General features: G+C 45.1%; 1 protein-coding gene and 1 long non-coding RNA gene across 8 annotated transcripts in view; one reads left to right on the plus strand and one right to left on the minus strand.

The window, feature by feature from the left end:
- The window catches only part of RAB8B (RAB8B, member RAS oncogene family), a 34,701-nt gene extending 23,451 nt beyond the window's left edge, over positions 1-11,250 (minus strand). For 2 of the 6 annotated variants that reach the window (XM_032699676.1, XM_032699677.1), the window contains exon 1: positions 10,911-11,250. In XM_032699676.1, coding sequence (XP_032555567.1) covers positions 10,911-11,034 — 124 coding nt within the window. In that variant the 5' untranslated portion in view covers positions 11,035-11,250. The remainder of the gene's footprint in view (positions 1-10,910) is intronic. The other 4 variants (XM_032699679.1, XM_032699680.1, XM_032699675.1 and 1 more) reach the window with 4 other exon arrangements.
- On the plus strand, positions 11,206-19,120 carry LOC116792603. 2 transcript variants are annotated; one of them, XR_004359199.1, is made up of 3 exons: positions 11,206-11,579; positions 14,631-14,976; positions 16,780-19,120. It is a non-coding gene; the product is annotated as an uncharacterized LOC116792603 (long non-coding RNA). The 2 variants fall into 2 exon arrangements; XR_004359198.1 differs by having other exon boundaries at positions 17,891-19,120.
- Positions 19,121-19,152: the final 32 nt, after the last annotated feature.

Genomic DNA, 19,152 nt, shown 5'->3' on the forward strand with positions numbered 1-19,152 from the left:
AGCAAAAAGGGTCACGTTCCTCAGTGTTCCTTACAAGCAGTAAAAGACAGGCAGAAAAGAAACATATACAAATTAATGCAAAGAAATATCAGTAACCACTGGCAGGCAAATATTGGAATGTTTAATTTTTACCTTTAGTACACAATTTACTTGTATTTTAAGTTAATTTTTCATGTGGTTCAACACTAGTTTTGCAGCAGCTGGACTTTACACGTGCAGCTGTAGCAAGATGTCAGCCAGGAAATCAGCACCTTGCAGGATGCAAATAAACATCAATCTCTGATAGCATACACTGTCTATATATACTATACCTGCCACAGTACAGTATTTCTCCAGCTCTGGCAAAGCAATACTTCATTTAAAAAACAAAACACAAGTACTCAATGTACTAGCATTTTAAATTGTTTAGCTGTGCTTTTTTAAAATATATAAGCCAAAGGAATTTTAAAAAGTGATTAACCACAAAAATTGGCAAAGAAGCTGTGAAAAAATTAATACTGATTTGCTCATTAGAAAAGAGTCTCATTTTAGTCCCATCTATCAAAGAACATAAGAGATGCATCACAGTTAATTAAAATTAAAAATAAGGACCTGTTTTGCATGACCTGCACGTAATAACCTCACCCTCTCAGAGAAGCTGTCTTCCCACTTATCAAAAATCTTATCTTACTCCTTTGAAGTAAGAATGGAAGAAGTGAAATTAAATTAAAATATTTTTTCAACAGGATTCCCTGATAAAACACAAACTTTGTGGCACTCACCACCACTGGACATGGACCACAATAAAAAGCAATGGGGGAAGGAGTCAAAGCACAAAGTCTCATTACCCTTTTGAGCAAATCAGCATCAGAACAACGGCAACTGATGCATCAAATTTCAAGCTGGGCCTACTCCAAGCATTGGTCCTTCCTCTGCTACTGTGTTTATATGTGGGGTTGTGGGGGTCTGATGTGTTTCAGTGGGCTGAGCTGGAAAAGGAGAACATGTTGCAACGTCTTTATTGCAAGACATGCAAGTCTTCCAGAGACACAAAAGGAAAGGAAACCATTTCTGCAGCCACTCAGAGTTATCGCTGAATTAAAAGCAACTTTGAACCGAGCAAGCAGATCTGTAACTTACTTTCAAAGAAGGAAGTAAGAAGAGGCACATAACTGAAAATCAATGTGCTTCACCCTCAGTTTGTTGAATCCTGGGAGAGAATTACTCGGAAAACATCCACAGCTGAGGGACCTCAGTTTGTAACCATATATTTTCCCCACAAGCTTACCCAAGGATTACTCCCATTTTGTTGTTCTGTTGCTGCCAGCAGTAGGGTTTGCAGGGTTTGGATCACAGAACTATAGCATCATGGAATGTTAAGGGGTTGGAATGGTCACTAAAGGTCATCTAGTCCCTGCCATGGACAGGGACACCTCCCATCAGACCAGGCTGCTCAAGGCCTTATCCAGCTGGCTTGGAACAGTGCCAGGGATGGGGCATCCATAACCTCCCTGGGCAACCTGTGCCACTGTCTCACCACCCTCACAGTAAAAAAACACACAATTATTTTTTAAGTGTTTTTTAACGGAATATTTTCTAGTGCTACATCAGTAGACTGTCTCATTCTATAAAGGTAGATAAATGAAGCTTCAGAAATTTGCTCTTATATTAGATCTTTCTAGAAGAATTACAGTAAAAATAAAAAAATGATGAAGCAGGACTCAAGATCAGTGTAAAAGGCAGGGTGGGGAACACTTGCAACACACCAGTGCGTCACACAGCCTCACACAAAAGAACAAAGTCCAATCATTTTGAACTTGGACGTTTGGCTTTAGTCCCTAGTAACATCTGCAAGGAATTTTCAGATGATCTCAGCAATGTCTTGTATCACTATGTAAATTAAAGAGGCAGTAGTCTTTTATTGCACCCATTCAAAAATACAGCAGATGAACACGAAGTGACACACGAGGGTGAAGGTCAACATTTTTTTCCAACACTGTAAAACAAATTATTCTAGAATTAAACACAAGTGCAACCAGCTTTAGTTATTCTTTCACAACTTAAAGGGACAAACTGTATTCTGTTCCTTCTGGAATACAGTCCATAGGAACCCACAGCACACTGGTAAACTTGAGTGGGCTGAACTGGGTTAACTGGCCTTTCTTCATGGAACTATTCACCCACAAAGAATCTCATACCACACAACGAGACACAGAGCAGTGTCTTGCACCTTGGAAGTTATTAATACTGTAAGGTCCTTAAAGTTTAAACACTGGCCAAATAAACATATACAAATGGCTGAGGTAGGTAAGGCAATAAAGAACTGGGGTGCCACGTGTATATACAACATAAGGCAGTTTCCTGCTCCTGAGACCTTTGCTTTGAGCAACCTTTGAAATGCACGACTTTAAGCACCAAAAATACTCAATATAACATTCAAGACTATAAAACAGCACAATAGTAGAAACTTAATACTGCTTGACACGAGTGAAATTATCAACAACAGCCCAACTTTAAAAGGGACTGAGTCCCTGCAGGATGTGTTTTAGAGCTTACAATCCAGATACTACAGCTCTGTGAAAGTGCACAGAAACTAACTTATGGTCTACCTCTCATTCCCTTTGGAATGGAAGACAAGCTACACTTGATGGTAACTCAGTCTCATCTAAAATAACTTTTAAAATTGCGCTCCTGATACAGACAGCCAAGTTTGTTTATTTTGAGGATTATTTATAGACTGCCTGTCTCTAGGAGGAGTGCATTAACTGAGCTGCTTAGAGAACATGCTCCTCTCAGGCCAATGTGCAACTGGAGAGCAGCAAGGGTTGTAGCTGGCCAAGAGACTGAGCTGAGGGTACAGTTTCACAGCCACTGGAACTGGGGTAGGTCCTGCCATGAGCAAAGTCACGACCAATAACCTCTCTGGAACACGTATTTGATTCTTCTGCTTAATTTGAGATGACATATGGTTGGTCCATATGAAAAGCATCATCTAATTGGCAAGACAAAAAAAAAAAACAACCCAAGTAAAACCCCAAGAACAGGAAAAACTTATCCCAAATCTCTTGCTTGTAAACCAGATATATCTGTAGATGTAGAAAACATTGTCTTTAACCAAGATAACTCTAATTGAATATTGCTGTCAGGGAAAAAAAAAAATTACTTCATCCAAAGTTAGCATCTTAAGCATCCAAAAAGTTGAAAAAATGGCTTATTAAAAAATTCCTATGCAACCAATACTACCTGGCCACCATGATTTAAAGCTCATTGTTTACTGTGCACACACCGTGCCAGCTGTGACAATAAGAACAGGCCAAAAAGGTTAGGTTTGGGTTTGTTCTGTAATTTTTGGTCCTGATGCACCTATATGTCTGTCCAGTGAGAAATGGAGATGCCACTTCTATTTTAAAAAGCCTCCTAAAAGTCTCAGGGCTCCCACTTGATCTGGATGCCTACACTAAGCTGGTTATTCAGAGTGAAGAAATAAAGACTTTGAGGAGCCACAACATGATCTGTTTAAAACAAAAAAGCTACGACATGAAGAGTGAGCACACAGAGTGTCCCAGGATCACAAAGCAAAGTGAGAGCTGGTAAGTCAGTGCTCACTCAGAGATAAAACACCCTCTCAGAGTACAAACAAGGCACTTTGTACCTTCCATTCCAGCAGTGCCTGTGACAGGCACCACACACAACTCCCACCAGCTGCAGGTTTGACACAGGTATCGAGGACACGATGGGAACAGTTGGTGTGCACAGGCAAACACTGCTACAGCCCAACAAGACTGCCAAGCATCTCCTTGAGAGGTCTGGGGACACCAAATAGTGTCAGAGATAACAACAAGTTAAACTGGATAATGTTAGAGCTGGTATAAATCACACACGACCACTGTAAAGACAGAAGTGATCAATTTACTGCAAAATTTACAGGAATGCAGGAACACTCCACTCATTAAACAGCTGAGATTTCAGAGGGTACAGACCTGCCAACACTGGGAGAAAAAGCACAGAGAATATGGGTATTACCAGGAACATAAACAAGGATAAAAATGCAACAAAAAAGCCCAGCACACATCAACAACGGCAGTAAGACAGTTCTCAGCTGAACTTGGTACTCAGTCCAAAAGGATCTTGGTTATCTGTGGAGATCAAAATGTCTCATCCAGTAAGAATTATCTTTGTTACGAGAAATAATCTAATCTAGGAATTTCAGTTAGAGTCTATGGTTGTGTTTTAGAAGCAAGTGTGGAAGGTACATAGTGAGGCAGCAAAATCAGGCTGAAAAGTCAAAGCAGAAGGTTTAAAGTTCCTGAAGTTATTTTTACAGACAGCACTCTCAACAGCCCAAGAACATAATTTTTCTCATGGTTTTTTTAAACCCATGTTTTAACATGAGGTAAGTAAGCATGTAGGGGTTTTGGTTTGATTTTGTTTGTTTGTTTGGGAAGCAAAGGACATGAAGAAAGAAGGGCTGCTTTGTTTAATTTCTTACATGAATGATGAAATAGGTCTTTTTGAAAGGTTTTTCCTACCTAAATTAAGAGGTAAAACCACATAACTTATTAGCAAAGGCCATACTTGTCTTTCTGGCCCATAACAGTTTTCTTTTCACACAAGGTTCTTTTAATGAATTAACTTTAATTAATTCTTTAATTTCTTCAGCTCATTTTTCTGCATTGCATATTCTAGTACTCTTCTCTAAGTCACTTCTGCTAAGCCAGAGAAGTTCTCCCAGGCAGTTACTCTGACTGTTCCTTCCTTCCACGCTGGGGTTGACACAGACACCTCACCTCATCTTTAATCCCATCTGAAGTCACACCATACTTTGAATCACTAAGGGAAAGCTATTTCTCTCTGGCAGATGAAAGAAAGGAGAAATTTTGAGGGGTGTGTGAGGGCTGTAAGCAGTGTATGAGCTCCCTGGCTGGCAGCCACTTTAGCTTTGCCCAGTATCTTATATTCAGTGTGTTTTTCCCAATTTCCAGATTTAGTGCCAGACTCCTACTAGAGACTAGTCTGCTTGAAGCATTCTCAGATGCTGCCATACACAAAAGAGAATGCCACTGACAGTCAGCATCGGGTTTCTTTCAGCCTGGAGGAGGCTGAGGGGAGACCTCACAGCAAACTAGAGCCTCCTGACGAGGGCAGGCCCTGAGCTCTGCTCTCTGGGACCAGGGACAGGACCCAGGGAATGGCCTGCAGTTGTGCCAGGGGAGGTTCAGGTTGGATATTAGGAAAAGTTTTTGCACCTGAACAGGCACCGAACAGGCTCCCCAGAGCAGTGGGCACAGCACCAAACCTGACACAGTTCAAGAAGTGTTTGGACAATGCTCTCAGGGACAGGGTGGGATTCTTGGAGTATCCTGTGCAGGGTCAGGAGTTGGACTCAAAAGATCTTTGTGGGTCCCTTTCACCTCAGGATATTCTGTGATCCTAACTCTGTGCAAAGCCTCACACAGTGCAACTTTGTTAATGTTACTATTATTCATAGTTTATTCACATTAGAAAAGCATTGGATCCATCTTACACATCTAGTCAGCCTGATGACTTGGCAATTCAGCTACCATAACATCCAATTAAACATAAAAAGCAATATCATATCCTTCAAATTAAAAACACCTACCTTCTATGACAAAATATGAAATAAAGCATCACCATAAATACTGCATGTGTTATTATTATTAATAATGTCAGTTAAATTCTGAAATAAGACAGTTCAAGATGTATTTCTACCAAAAGGATGACCTTTTGCAGAAGGACTAGGAAATCCTTCCTAAAAAGTACACAAAAAATTCCCAAACAGAAGCTGTATGTCTTCAACCAACACATTTCTTCCTACACTTACTCACTGTGCTCTTAACTTTGCATTCAAACTAAGTCACAAAAGCAGCTCCAAGCTGCCCTCCTGTCACTCAAATACCCAGGAACACATAACCAAGACAGACCCCCATCTGCCTGTTAGGAAGGGCATCAACAGTCAGACATCTGTCAGTGTTTCACACACCACCACCACCAAAGCTGCAGCAGCGTTTTTAATAAAAGCCAAACAATTTCACTTCCCTTGCTGCAGGACACAGAGGGTAACACAACCTCTGCAGCAGATGAAAACCAAAGTCTAGGATGTCCTTTGTTACCAACCAGGTGTTAGTATCATATTTAAGGTCACAAGAAACACAAACTTTAATGCTTTTAACCTGTGATGTCTCCAGCTACAAGGTCAGGACAGAACCCTGCTGACCACCCACCACTGAAAACAGAATCATTGCTCCAGGTTGGTATTTACCTCCATAACCTGTGTGCCCCTATTCCCTGGAAACCCCTGACCTCCTCCTCACTCTGTGCTGAAGAGATACTCCAGTCTCAGATCCTACAAGCCTCGAACACACACTCCCATTCCACAGATCCCTACAATGGTGCCACCTGAGACGCTGAAACTCATCTCAGTCACTTCAAAGTCTCCCTGACAACTCGTTTTTGGTAACGACCATTAATAAAGCACTACTGACAATGCTTTCCTGGTGCCTCCCTCCCTTTGCTCATCCATCATTGATGTGTTCTCTTCCACAGCTCCCACCATCTGGAGAAGCCCAAAGAAACTGAGTGAATGAGGACAGGGAATGCTGAACCTTAATGGGAGGGTGGAAAAAAACCCCAAACCAACAACCCAACAACCAATCCTTTGTCTATCACACAAATAAGTAACCATGGGGAAGAAGAGTAGAAATATTTAATGAGGCATAATTTGACTTGAATACACTAAACCAATTTCCATTACGCATCACAGACATGGAAATTTCACTGCAAAAGGGAAGTTGATAATTTTGCTTGACAAAGGATTTTCATCTAAGTGTTCAAAGGTCAGCACACACGTGCTTGCCTGCCAGAGTAGTGTCCTATTTTGGAAGATGTAGGCTAAGGAAAAGTTACTTCTGCAAAAATCAACAAATGGTTTCAGCTCTCAGATCCAGTCCTATCTCATGGGCAACTTCCTGCCAAACGCTGATATCATCTTGGATTAAAAAAATAAATAGGACCAATTTTGTTCCAGTCAGCAAGCCTTTGGATGGAGTCAGAAATGCTGTCAGCTAAGGAGAGTCAACCTCCCTCTCACAGAAACCAGTCGATACAAAAAGTTGAAGGGAATGCAAAGAATAAACCTTATTATTTCTAATGATAAACCAAATCCAGTTTTACCAGACAGCACTACTTGAACAGCAAGTTAAGATACGTGGAGACTGCTACATTAATTCTTCCTATTCGTGTATATCACAATGGAACTACGAGCAAAATGCACGAGATACTCCAAGATAAGTTTTGCTTTAGGAGCTGTTAAGCAGGAAAATGAGCTGACTCAACTGCATTTTACTTTCCATGTAGAAAGAACAGTGCAAAAGCAGAAGTTTCCACTCAGGAAGCAAACGAAACAACATAACCTTACATAACACCCATTGTAAAAAAAGTTTGATCCCATCCCATGTTGGCAGTGAAAAGCTGATCCTCACTAAGGACCACAGTGGTGTTATGACTAGTCAGCCCTTTTAGAAATTCTCCAAACACAGCTACAGAGCCCTGTATAACAAATTTAAAGCTGCTGAAGGCCAAGGACCTGTTGTGTCTAAAGCTGCTTAAGGCCAATCTGTGCTTTCACAGGTTGAAAACATCACTCAGAATAACTGAAAGGATCATCTCAGAGAAAGATCCCTGGTTCACTTCTCGGGTAGCAAAGTTTGCTGAAGGTATCAGTTATGCCAGGTAGTCAAAACAAAGATCAGAAAAACTCTTGTGCCAACAGCCACCCCAACAAAGAATAAAAAAACCTGATGGATTATCAATACATAAGCAGAGCACCTTTATCCTACTTCTCATGCAACTGCTGGTCACAGGAGACGGGCTGGAAGTCCCTGCTGCCTGAGTCAGTGCAATGTTGATTACAGCACGACCAAAGTCTTGAGGAGAAAAGTCAAAGGCCCATTTCCCAACCTCCAAGCAGTCTCCAAGGATGGAGCCTTGCAGGCATGTTCTGCATGACACAGAACAGAAGGGAACCTGCAAAGTACCACACAAAGTGTCTCGTGCACAATGGCAAAGTAACTACAACTCATTACTGACTTACTTCTATAATATCAACTCTGAGGAGAAGTAAAACAAATATTCTACAATAAAACAGTATTTCCATCTCTCCCTCCTACTTTATTTTTCTCCTTTTGGAAAGAATTCCCATTGCTCTGAAGTGTTGTAGTTTAATCCTGGTTAAACTACTAAAGAACAACAGAAGTGGGGTACTATAAGGAAGTTATCTGGTACTACGATGTTGAGCCTTCCATCATGGCAACAAAGTTTGTTTCTATTTCTGGATGTAGAATCCAGGAAAAAAAGTTGAAACAGTGAAAAATTTAACTCCATATAGTTAAAAAAACCTCTAAATGACTCACCTCGCTCAAAACCAGCACGTAAGTACATAAGATTAAACTTTGATAAAACTTGATGTCAACACATCTCAATCACACACCTTCTCAAACTTCTGCAGTTAAACTAAGCCTGATCTTGTCAGCAGAGAGACCAGAGGAGAACTAAGGGACACAATATCACACATACTAATTAAAATCATTGTTAATTGAACACACATCATAAGCACCACCATATTGCAGAACCCAATTCATGGAGAACACCCAAACAAAGCAGCCTGGCAGCTCACAGTCCAGGAAAACTCTGTGTACTCAATGAGGAATACTGGTCTGGCAGGGCAGCCTGTTTGGGGACAGCACTGCACCCCTCCACACAGCTGTGCTTTATCAGCCAAGGGAAAACCCAGAATTGTTAAAAATGGCATCCCCTCAGCTCATCAGAGGGATCAGCTATGACTGTAAGACCGAGAAACCTCCATGCACTCACCGAAAGCTAAAGGGAAGGTGAGCACATCTCCAAAGAGCAAACAGGTTAGATCCACATGACTGACCCAAAAGCAATATATGCAACACATGAGGAAGGCTGAGAAAGCCCCAAGTATTTTTATTCCAGCTACGTCAGCACTTCATGAACAGTTTCACTATTTCCTGCATTGTCGACTCCCCTCTTTGGAGGCCCTTTGCTGCAAAATGAAAAGGGACTGGAGGAAACCAACGACAAGAAGGAAAATGGACCTGTGAAATCACGAGTACTACCTGTGGAATTAGAAGTTTACCTCAGCTCTCAGTAAGTTTCTTCAAGCTGATTCGTTTTGAAAATAAGGCCCTTGTGAAAGCAAACAAAAAGGAAGGAAATGAGAGCAAATCCTATATTTACTGAATAAGGCAAGAAAAAACAGCATCGTGTTCACAATCCTCAAGACTTCAAAGTGAATCAGTGAGACAAAAAAATATCAAGGTGCTACAGCAGTTCAAGAAACATCAAGAAAAACGTTGGAAGACAGACACGCATTCATGTGAGCTCTCTCTTTAGAAGTATAAAGAGATATCTTCTATTAAGCACAGTACCAACGTAGGCTTTTTTTAGATGATACAGCATTTATAAATGTTTATTAAGCCTTTTATTCTACAACAGGTAGAGCAAAATACCTGTTAAGGTAAAATGCTACTTAGGCCTTAATTAGCTGATGTTACTGATACAGCATTTTGAAAACGGTTGCAAAGAGAAAAGAAATATGCCAGAAAAATGCAGAAAAACTGTTCTTAAAGCATTAGAAATGCCAGCCACACCTCATTTAGTCAATCACATCGGCCTAAATAAAAATTATCTCTTCCTTGTGCACCAAGTTCAGCACAATAAAATGTCTGAAGAGGACAGGGCATTGGGGTAACATAAAACAAGTCACATGCTATTCCACTCCATCTTTAAATCCATTTCCTTTCAATAAAAACTCTACTCATTCTCTCAGTGTTATTTTTCAAAGCAACCTCCACTGTAGTTCACCCCTTCATCCCAAAACCAGTAGACTCCACTTGAAAAGTGGCCTCAGCTACAAGTAACTACCCATAAATCTCAAGTCTTGCCAGACCGAGATTTCAATTCAACATCCCGGTGAAGACCTTGAAAATTTTGCTTATGTTTATTTCCGCAGAATAGTATTTTAAAACTGACAGAGATACAAGTCACAGCAGTCTGCTTTGACATGTCACATCTCGCTTTCATTTTAAAAGGTTAGTGAAGCTTCGGAAACGCCTTTTCACGACCAAATTTACCCAACAAAACCCAACTTTTGTGGAGGAGGTTGATCCAGCTAGTTACTAAGGAGCTTCTAAGTTAAGTCGACTCAGGAGCTCGAAGGGAACTCCTCCAAACCTCACAGGCGTGACCTCCGTGTCCAGGAGCGCACACAGACACACACACACAGACACACGCATTTGGAGGAGCTGGGGGAGAAGGGCAGTCAAACTCCCAGCCCCGGGCGGGTCGGGCGCTGTCACTGCGCAGCACAGCCCGCAGCGAGCCCGAGCCGCCCCGGCGCTCCCACTTTCGGAAGGTTTGCACCCGCACACGAGCCGCCCGATAAGCAGAGGGCACGCAACCCTGCCCTCCGTGAGCCCCGGGCAGCGCTCGCACGGCGGGCCCCGCTCGCACGGCGGGCCCGGGCCCAAACAACTGTTGCTGCCGCGGGGGAGCGGCCTCACCGGGCGGGCCGGGCCGGGCCGCGGCCCCCGCACAAACCCCCCGAGTGCGGTCGGGCCGCGGCCCCGGGACAGGGACAAACCCCCCGGGCCCGGCTGGGCCGCGGCCCCGGGACAGGGACAAAACCCCGAGTGCGGCCGGGCCGGGCCGGGCCGGGCCCCCGCTCCCCCTCAGCGCGGGGCCCTCACGGCCGCGGGGCTCCCGCCCGCGGAGCGGCCCCGGCGCGGCCGCGGCGACACGGGCGGTGCCCCCCGCCCTTCCCTCTCCCTCCCCGCTCGGCCCCGGGCACGACCCCTTCTGTCCCCGCGGGGATGGCGGCGGCCCCTCACCGATGGTGGAGATGAAGGTGGTGTTGAAGGCGTCCTCGCTGAAGCGGAACAGGAGGCAGGTCTTGCCCACGCCCGAGTCGCCGATCAGCAGCAGCTTGAACAGATAGTCGTAGGTCTTCGCCATCTTCGCCCGGGGCTCGGCTCGCCGCCGCTGCAGGAGGGGGCGAACGCGGGAGGAGGGAAGGAAGGAGGGACTCTGGGGGGAGGGAGGGGGAAGGAGCGAGGGAGGCGCCGCCCGCGCACGGGAAGCGGCAGCGCCGCGTCAGCGAGCGCCGGAACCGCCGGGGGACGCGGTTCTGGGCCCGCCGGGGGAATGCGGTTCTGGGCCCGCCGGGGGAATGTGGTTCTGGGCCCCGCTCAACCGGGGGGCCGCGCACCGGCCGGATTCCTTTGGGGACCAGCAAGAGCCATGGAGCTCTGTGTCCAAGCGGCACGTTAAACAGTGGCACCACACTGCGGGTCACCAGCGAGCGCAGGAGAAACGCGACTCCAGTGTGTGACCTCACGTGCTCACACCTTGCCTCGGGCACGGCAAGTCAGAGAGAAGCTGTTGTGCACACCACAGAAAAACTGTGCTCACGCAGGGCTGTAGAACAGCGTGTCTGATCTAGAGCAGCACCGACAACGTGGGGGTTGTAGAACAAGGAGCTCTGGAGCAGCACTGACAGTGTGGGTGTTGTAGAACAAGGCAGCTATCAGCAGGACAAGAGGGCTCGGTCTGAAGCTCTGCCAGGGGAGGTTTAGGTTGAATATTATGAAAAAATTTTTTACAGAGGGGGTGCTCAGTCATTGGAATGGGCTGCCCAGGGAGGGGGTGGATTCTCTGTCCCTGGAGGTGTTTAAGGTGAGACTGGATGTGGCATCAGTGCCATGGGCTGGGAACCACGGCGGGGTTGGATCAAGGCTTGGACTCGATGATCTCAGAGGCCTTTTCCAACCCGGTCAATTCTATGATTCTATGATTCTAAGGTGTCTGCTCAAGAGCAGCACCGACAATGTGGGTGTTGTAGAACAAGGTGTCTAGAACAGTTCAATAAACACTTTCCCCCATCTTGGTTTTTTCCCCCCCCCACTAATAATTATCCCTTGGTGTGAGGCAGCCTCGTTACACATTCATTATGCTGTGTTCCCCACAGGATGTCACGAGGTGCTATAAAAATAAATAGTGCTACTGAAACAGTTCAAAATGACAACAAAGAGCTACTACTTTAATTTAATTTAAATATTGTAGCCTTTAGAGAAGCTATAAACAGAACTCTCTTAAGCTATAAATAACTACGACAGTTCTCAGTTCCCTCTTAGGAAAACAAAGGAAAAAGAGATGTTTTCCCCAAATCATTCATTGCAGGATTGTCATCCTGCAATGTTCCCTTTCCACCTCCCTCCAGGTTTGCCCTGAGCTCCATGCAGGAATGGCCCCGTGGCACCACCTGCCCAGGCACCCTCCTGCAAGTCCCTGGGGTGAAATAGGGCTAAACTGGTCCAATGCCTGGCTACTGTTGTATTTGTGCAAAGGATTCTGAGGAATCACTCTGGATAAATACCTTCAGCTATTATAAACCTTGAATAAGCAGAAGCTGTTGTGCTTCTAATTATTCCAAATCTTCCCTGGTAAAGGTCTCATTTTGGTGGAATTCCTGGCCAATATATGTTTGTGGTAGCAAATCATCAAAAATCCAATGGCAGATGTGATGTAAAACTCTGTACAAGATGAATTCAGTAGGAGCTATGAATGCTAATCTATATTCCAATTAATTGGTGCAAAATCTAATTTTATATTTATACATTTATATGCTGTGTTCTAATAGAGGATAATCAAGGCTGCAAAACAAGGATGGGGGGGAATTGCCAGTTCCTTTTTCTTCTTTCTTTTTTTTTTTAACACACTTGAGGATCTCTGCCCAGTCCAGGACAGAATTTGGAAACCTGGCTGCTTGGTCCATATTTGGACTGTATAATTAGCAGTCAGGCTGTTTAGATGTTAAGATGAGTTGTTACAGTACTTATTACAAGATTTGAGTTTATAAATGATAATGGCAACTTGGCACTGAAGCAGTCAAAGCAAATTGGTTAATTATATCAGTCTAACATGAATAATTGGATTATAGGAAACTGCAAGTGAAAAATTAATCTCTGAAACATTTCCCTGTAGCTGCACTTTCAGAGACATGAGTTGCTGTGTACTGTAATTATGGCCACGCTGAACGTTACTACACAAACATATTTCAGCTCTGAAGAGAGAAATTTCGGGGTTAATTTTCACTCTTGAGTTTTATGGAACACACAGGCTCTCCTACGTCTCTGGAGCAATATGTTTGCCATTGCCATCTGTTACTCAGGAGGATTTTTATAGAGAAATAATGCAAATTACTTCCCTCTTCAATTACGCTGGTGCTTTGCAATATTGCATTCTGTTGTGATCTGGAAAAGTGCCAGCTTGCCAGATTCAAGGGACAGATGTTTACTTAACCATGAACTTTAAAAACATGATGTAAAAATTAGGAGTTACATTTTCTGATTTTCCAGAATTGTAATTGTACAATTGTGTACCTTGCAATAGGTCAGTAAAACTCTGAGGAGTACTGTCAGAGCTGTTAAGGTTCAATAACCAGACCACTGTGAGACCTGTCCATACTTTGGAGTCTTTGCTATTGCACCCAAATGGAAAAGTGAACATTTGGTTTATATTGCATTACACTCAACAACAATTCATTTTTTTCTGGCACAGCAGAACCACCGAGGGGAACACTGAATATGCAGAAAATAGAAAGTGTTTGAAACGATGGTTCACCTGCTGCCTCTGTAAAAGCAGGTGGGATTGCAACATTGATCCTGTTTCATACATTTCAAAGAAGCAGAATTTTAAAACCCTTTAGAACCCTTAAATGAGTACCCTAACAGTTTGCCTGAATAGAATCATTAGGTTTGAAAAGCCCTCCCAGCCCATGGATCCCCCCTGTGCCCCATCCCCACCTTGTCCCCAGCCCAGAGCACTGAGTGCCACAGCCAGGCCTTCCTGGGACACCTCCAGGGCTGGGCACTCCAAACCTCCCTGGGCAGCCCCTGCCAAGGCCTCACCACCCTTCCCATGGAGAAATTCCTCCTGATGTCCAACCTGACCCTCCCCTGGCACAGCTTGAGGCCATGTTCTCTCCTCCTGTCCCTTGTTCCCTGGCAGCAGAGCCCGACCCCCCCCCCCGGCTCCCCCCTCCTGTCAGGGAGTTGCAGAGCCAGAAGGTCCCCCCTGAGCCTCCTTTGCTCCAGCTGAGCCCCCCCAGCTCCCTCAGCTGCTCCTCATCAGACCTGTGCTCCAGACCCTTCCCAGCTCTGTTCCCTCCTCTGGACACACTCCAGCCCCTCCATGTCCCTCCTGAGCTGAGGGCCCCAGAACTGCCCCAGCACTGGAGGTGCAGCCCCAGCAGTGCCAGCACAGGAGGGCACTGCCCTTGTCCTGCTGCCACAGCAGTGCTGGCACAGCCCAGGTACCTTTGGCCTCTTCCCCCCTGGGCACACCCAGCTCGTGTCCAGCCACTGTCACCAGCACCCCCAGGGCCTTTTCCAGCTTTCCAGCCCCTCTGCCCCAGCCTGGAGCTGCAGGGGGTTGTGGTGACCCAAGGGCAGGACCTGGCACTTGGCCTTGTTGAACCTCATACAACTGCCCTCAGCCCATGGATCCAGCCTGGCCAGATCCCTCTGCAGAGCCTTCCTGCCTTCCAACAGATCCCCAGTGTCATCTGTGAACTTACTGAGGGTGCCCTCCATTGTCCAGATCATCAATAAAGGTATGAAGCAGGACTGGGCCCAGTCCTGAGCCCTGGGGAACACCACTAGTGGCTGGTCCCGGCTGGATGTGGCACCATTCCACCACTGTCTGGGCCTGGCCATCCAGACAGTTTTTAACCCAGCCAAGAGTGCACCTGTTCAGCTGCAGCTTCTGCAGGAGAATCCCATGGCACACAGTATGGAAGGCTTTACTGAAGTCCAGGAAGACACATCCACAGCCTTTCCCTTGCTCACTGCCATAAAGAGAGATCAGTGCCACAGTTCAAACTCATCCAATACAGAGGTGAGTCCTAACCAAGATATAGCAGAATTTCATTAGTCACTGAGGTGTATGTAAAGTCCATCTGCTAAAGCCCTCAGTTTAAGAAAGGAACTGATATGAATAACAAAATGTAATTACTGCCTCTGTTCATATGCAATAAATTCAAAAATCTCTACATACACATTAAGAAAAACAGAAAATACTTGTTTACCAACACCTAAATTTCTAAGGAAAAACCCAAACTGATTACATTGTTACTTCATTCCTACTCTCATTTTCAGTTTCTCAACTGATAGACATCATCATTTCTACCTTTCAAAAATCCTTTTTCCGCTCTCAGATCAAAGGTGAGACTGGTTAAGCAAAAAGAGGTATGTGTCAAGGTCTTGTCTTTAATCAAGCTCTTATATTCAATGCATACAAAATTGTAGGAAATTCTGCATCTTAATTGTTTAAGTACAAAGCTTAAAAAAAACCAATAAGAGTTTAAAACACGTTGGTAGAACCTGTTATTTTGGCACTAAAGGATAACCTTAAGAGGCAGTCTTGCCCTGAGTGCCACCTAACCACAAATGATTAACATGAACTTTGCTCCTTAGCTTTTGGACTCTGCTAGCTGATATCATAATATTTCTGATGCATATCTATAACAACTCTGACTTTGGCAGGTGCCTCTGCAATTCATTACTGTTTGATGGCCATCATGTGACTCTCCCTTAAAAAAGTGTCCCTTATTCCCCAGTTCCAGTAAATACATCTTTCACTGCAGGTAGATACTTCTATGCTCATTTTATACTTTGTCCCACTGCATTTGATATGTTGATATGTCCTGCTTTTAAGCCCTAGTTTTAAGAAGATCTATGCATTGGTTTAATATACAAAGAACAGTGCTCTCCTTTACTCTACTGATCTAAATGTATGAATTTTCCACATGAATATACTGCAGAAATTTATACAGAAGAGGTTAAATCAAGTCATTATTGGGGAAGGAAATTACATAAAGTATGTACAGTTCAATTCCAGAAAGAAGAAGCACTGTTAGACTCTTATCTGTCAAATACATTGATTTCAAGGTTTGAAATCACTATGGTTACAGTAGTGCTAGAAGTGGACTTTCTTCGAGTTCCAGTGTTAATCTGAACTATCTCAGCATAAGCAAATTATGACAGGCCACAGTTTACACCACTAGTTTATAATCAATTAAAATTATAACTCCTAATCCTGCAGTCCAGGCAAACCCACAGGCTGCATTCTGGATCAAACACACCACTTGAAGTGAACCTGCTAATTTTGAGTGCAGCTTAGAGGTGGTTAGAGCATGGAACTCTAACCTGTCTTAATGACAGTACTGCAGAGACACCCATCCACATTGCAGTACTCTAGACAGCCACTATAAGCATTATTAGAGTGAATTTGTTTGTATTAAATCATTCATTACACACTGACTCAGTGACCACAGCCAGTTCATAGGAGGGTTTGCAGTAACCCCCCCCAAAACCTGAGTTCTCACCACGTCAGACAGCAAATCCTGGGGACCCACCCAAGCCCAGCTGCAGGAAGGCACAAATGGGGCAGAACAGAGTGGCACTGGGGTCAGCAGGTGCTGGGCACAGCGAGGGCTTGTGCTGTACAGCCCAGCAGGAGCCACCATGCACGTCCCCAGAGACACCGGTTCGGCTTCCAAACAGCGAGGGAGCGACACTCCCAACGCAGGAAAACCCCAACTGTCAGCAGGTTGTTTTCAAACATCTCCAGATCAGCTCGGGAACGTTTCTGTTGTCATTCTGGCAGACACATAACATTTCTTGCTCTTTTCTCTAAAAGGAGATCAAAGCCTTTGCTTGCTGGGAGAAGGCTGGAAAGAGGAAGTCATTCTCTTAGACCCAAATCTCTCTGTCTCAATAGGCCACACCACAGCTGTACAGACAGCATTTCTCTTCTTCACTCACAGCTTAAACTCAGTGCTGCATTTCTGATTTCTAAAGAGTAAACTTCAAATAAAATCTTCAGTTGTGAAAGACTGAAGGTAATGCATTAGAATTGACTCATTCAGCAGGTCACTGAACTACAGGCAGTTACGAAAAGGAAATGAATCTCCAAGCAAAACCAAAATAGAGAACCAAACAGAGGAATGTGTCCAAAACACATCCTGTTTTCAGATCATCCTGTGTGCCCCTGCTTCCAGAAACCAATTTTTAATGTGACTCTAAAGTCCTCCTCAGGCACCAGAAACTCCTTGCAGAAAAGACATTTAAGAAGGGAAGGCCAGGAGGAAGAGGTGAAGAAGGGTGGCACGTCAGAAGTTCTGTTTTATTGTTGGTGGTGCTTTATGCATTGTGAAGGTATTTTCTTAAACAAGAAAACCTCATTCTCCTTCAGATACCGACTCAGCAGCCTTAATAGATTGTCCCCTTTCCATTGTGCTTGCAGATAAATAAGATACATTTGAAAAGGACTGAAAGGTAGTAGGGACAGCTAAGACTCAAGAACTGACTGTGCTGGTTTATGTTCTGGCTTCACAGGACAGCATGCAGAGGAAAGTATGAGTCAGAGCCTTTCCTATTAAATTCCCCATGATACAACAAGAAATACTTCCAAAATACCTCTATCTGTGTGTCATCACCACCCCAGCACATAAGGCAAAAATGCTCACGCAGCATTACCGTGTTACAAGGCAGTGGCTGTGACGGGGAGAGAGGAAAAGCAATATAATGGCTTGGGGTACTACAGCACATGGGGCTGTTCTGACAGAACAACGCAGGGCTTTGGGTGCAGAGTGTTGTGAAAGCTGTGTAGTGTCAGCGTCGGGCACAGGCCCTCCCAGCTTGGAGATGTTGCTGTCAGAAAGATATGCCTCTCCAGAACTTCCATCCTCACTTGTGCTCATAGCAACTTCTCAAGTAACTTTTGCTAAATGCATCGGTTCTCTCTTCAGAAAGGCCTTGGCTCGACACGCCCCCGCCGGACGTTTGGGAAGGCTTTTCATACCAAGCGATTTTCATAAGGTCTATCGTGCCACCAGGAGGACTTCTACTGAACTACACTTTTAAATGTTCCAGGCCTGGTTAAATACTACGGTTTGACAGATTATACTTGTGATTATTTTTACTGACTTATGAAAAAAACCCATTTTTTAAAATTTCCGCTATCTGCAGTATTTTTATTTCTCATAGGTTCTCTAAATCGATTTAAATACAGAGGCGACAACTAACAGAAATTCTGCCTTTTTCTTTTTGTCTGAGGTGGGAAACTGCAAAAGAATATGCACATAGGTAAAACTTCGTGGAACGTGTCATTTAGTATGAAACGACGTGTCCAGTTCTGGGCTCCTCAGTACAAGGGAGACATGGAGCTACTGGAGAGGGTCCAGCAGAGGCCACAAAGATGATGAGGGATCTGGAGCATCTCTGATGAGGAGAGACTGCGGGAGCTGGGCCTGGTTAGCGAGAGAACAGTGAGGGGGGATCTCATTAATGCATATAAATATTTCCAAGAGTTGTCAAGAGGATGGTGCCAAACTCTTTTCTGTGGCACCTAGAGACAGGATGAAGAGCAATGACCATAAACTAAAACACAAGAAGTTTCACATCAACATAAGGAAGAACTTCTTTACACTGAGGGTGGCAGAGCCCTGAACAGCTGCCCGGGCAGGGTGGAGTCTCCTCTCTGGGGACATTCAAACCCGCCTGGACATGTCCCTGTGTACCCGCTCCAGGTGCCCCTGCCCGGGCAGGGGGTGGGACTGGGGGATCTCCAGAGGTCCCCTCCGACGCCAACAATCCTGTAATTCTGTGACCCGCAGGCGATAATTTCGTCAGCACCTAACGCAGAAAGGGAGGGAGTCCCCCCGTTCCCGGTGTCCCCCGTTCCCGGTGTCCCTCGTTCCCGGTGTCCCCCGTTCCCGGTGTCCCTCGTTCCCGGTGTCCCCCGTTCCCGGTGTCCCCCCGTTCCCGGTGTCCCCCCGTTCCCGGTGTCCCTCGTTCCCGGTGTCCCCCGTTCCCGGTGTCTCCCGTTCCCGATGTCCCCCGTTCCCGGTGTCCCCCCGTTCCCGGTGTCTCCCGTTCCCGGTGTTCCCCGTTCCCGGTGTCCCCCGTTCCCGGAGTCCCCCCGTTCCCGGTGTTCCCCGTTCCTGGTGTCCCGCGTTCCCGGTGTCCCGCGTTCCCGGAGTCCCCCGTTCCCGTTCCCGAGGGCAGCTCC

Source organism: Chiroxiphia lanceolata, chromosome 12 (genome assembly GCF_009829145.1).
Source record: "Chiroxiphia lanceolata isolate bChiLan1 chromosome 12, bChiLan1.pri, whole genome shotgun sequence".
NCBI classification, from domain to species: Eukaryota; Metazoa; Chordata; class Aves; order Passeriformes; family Pipridae; genus Chiroxiphia; species Chiroxiphia lanceolata.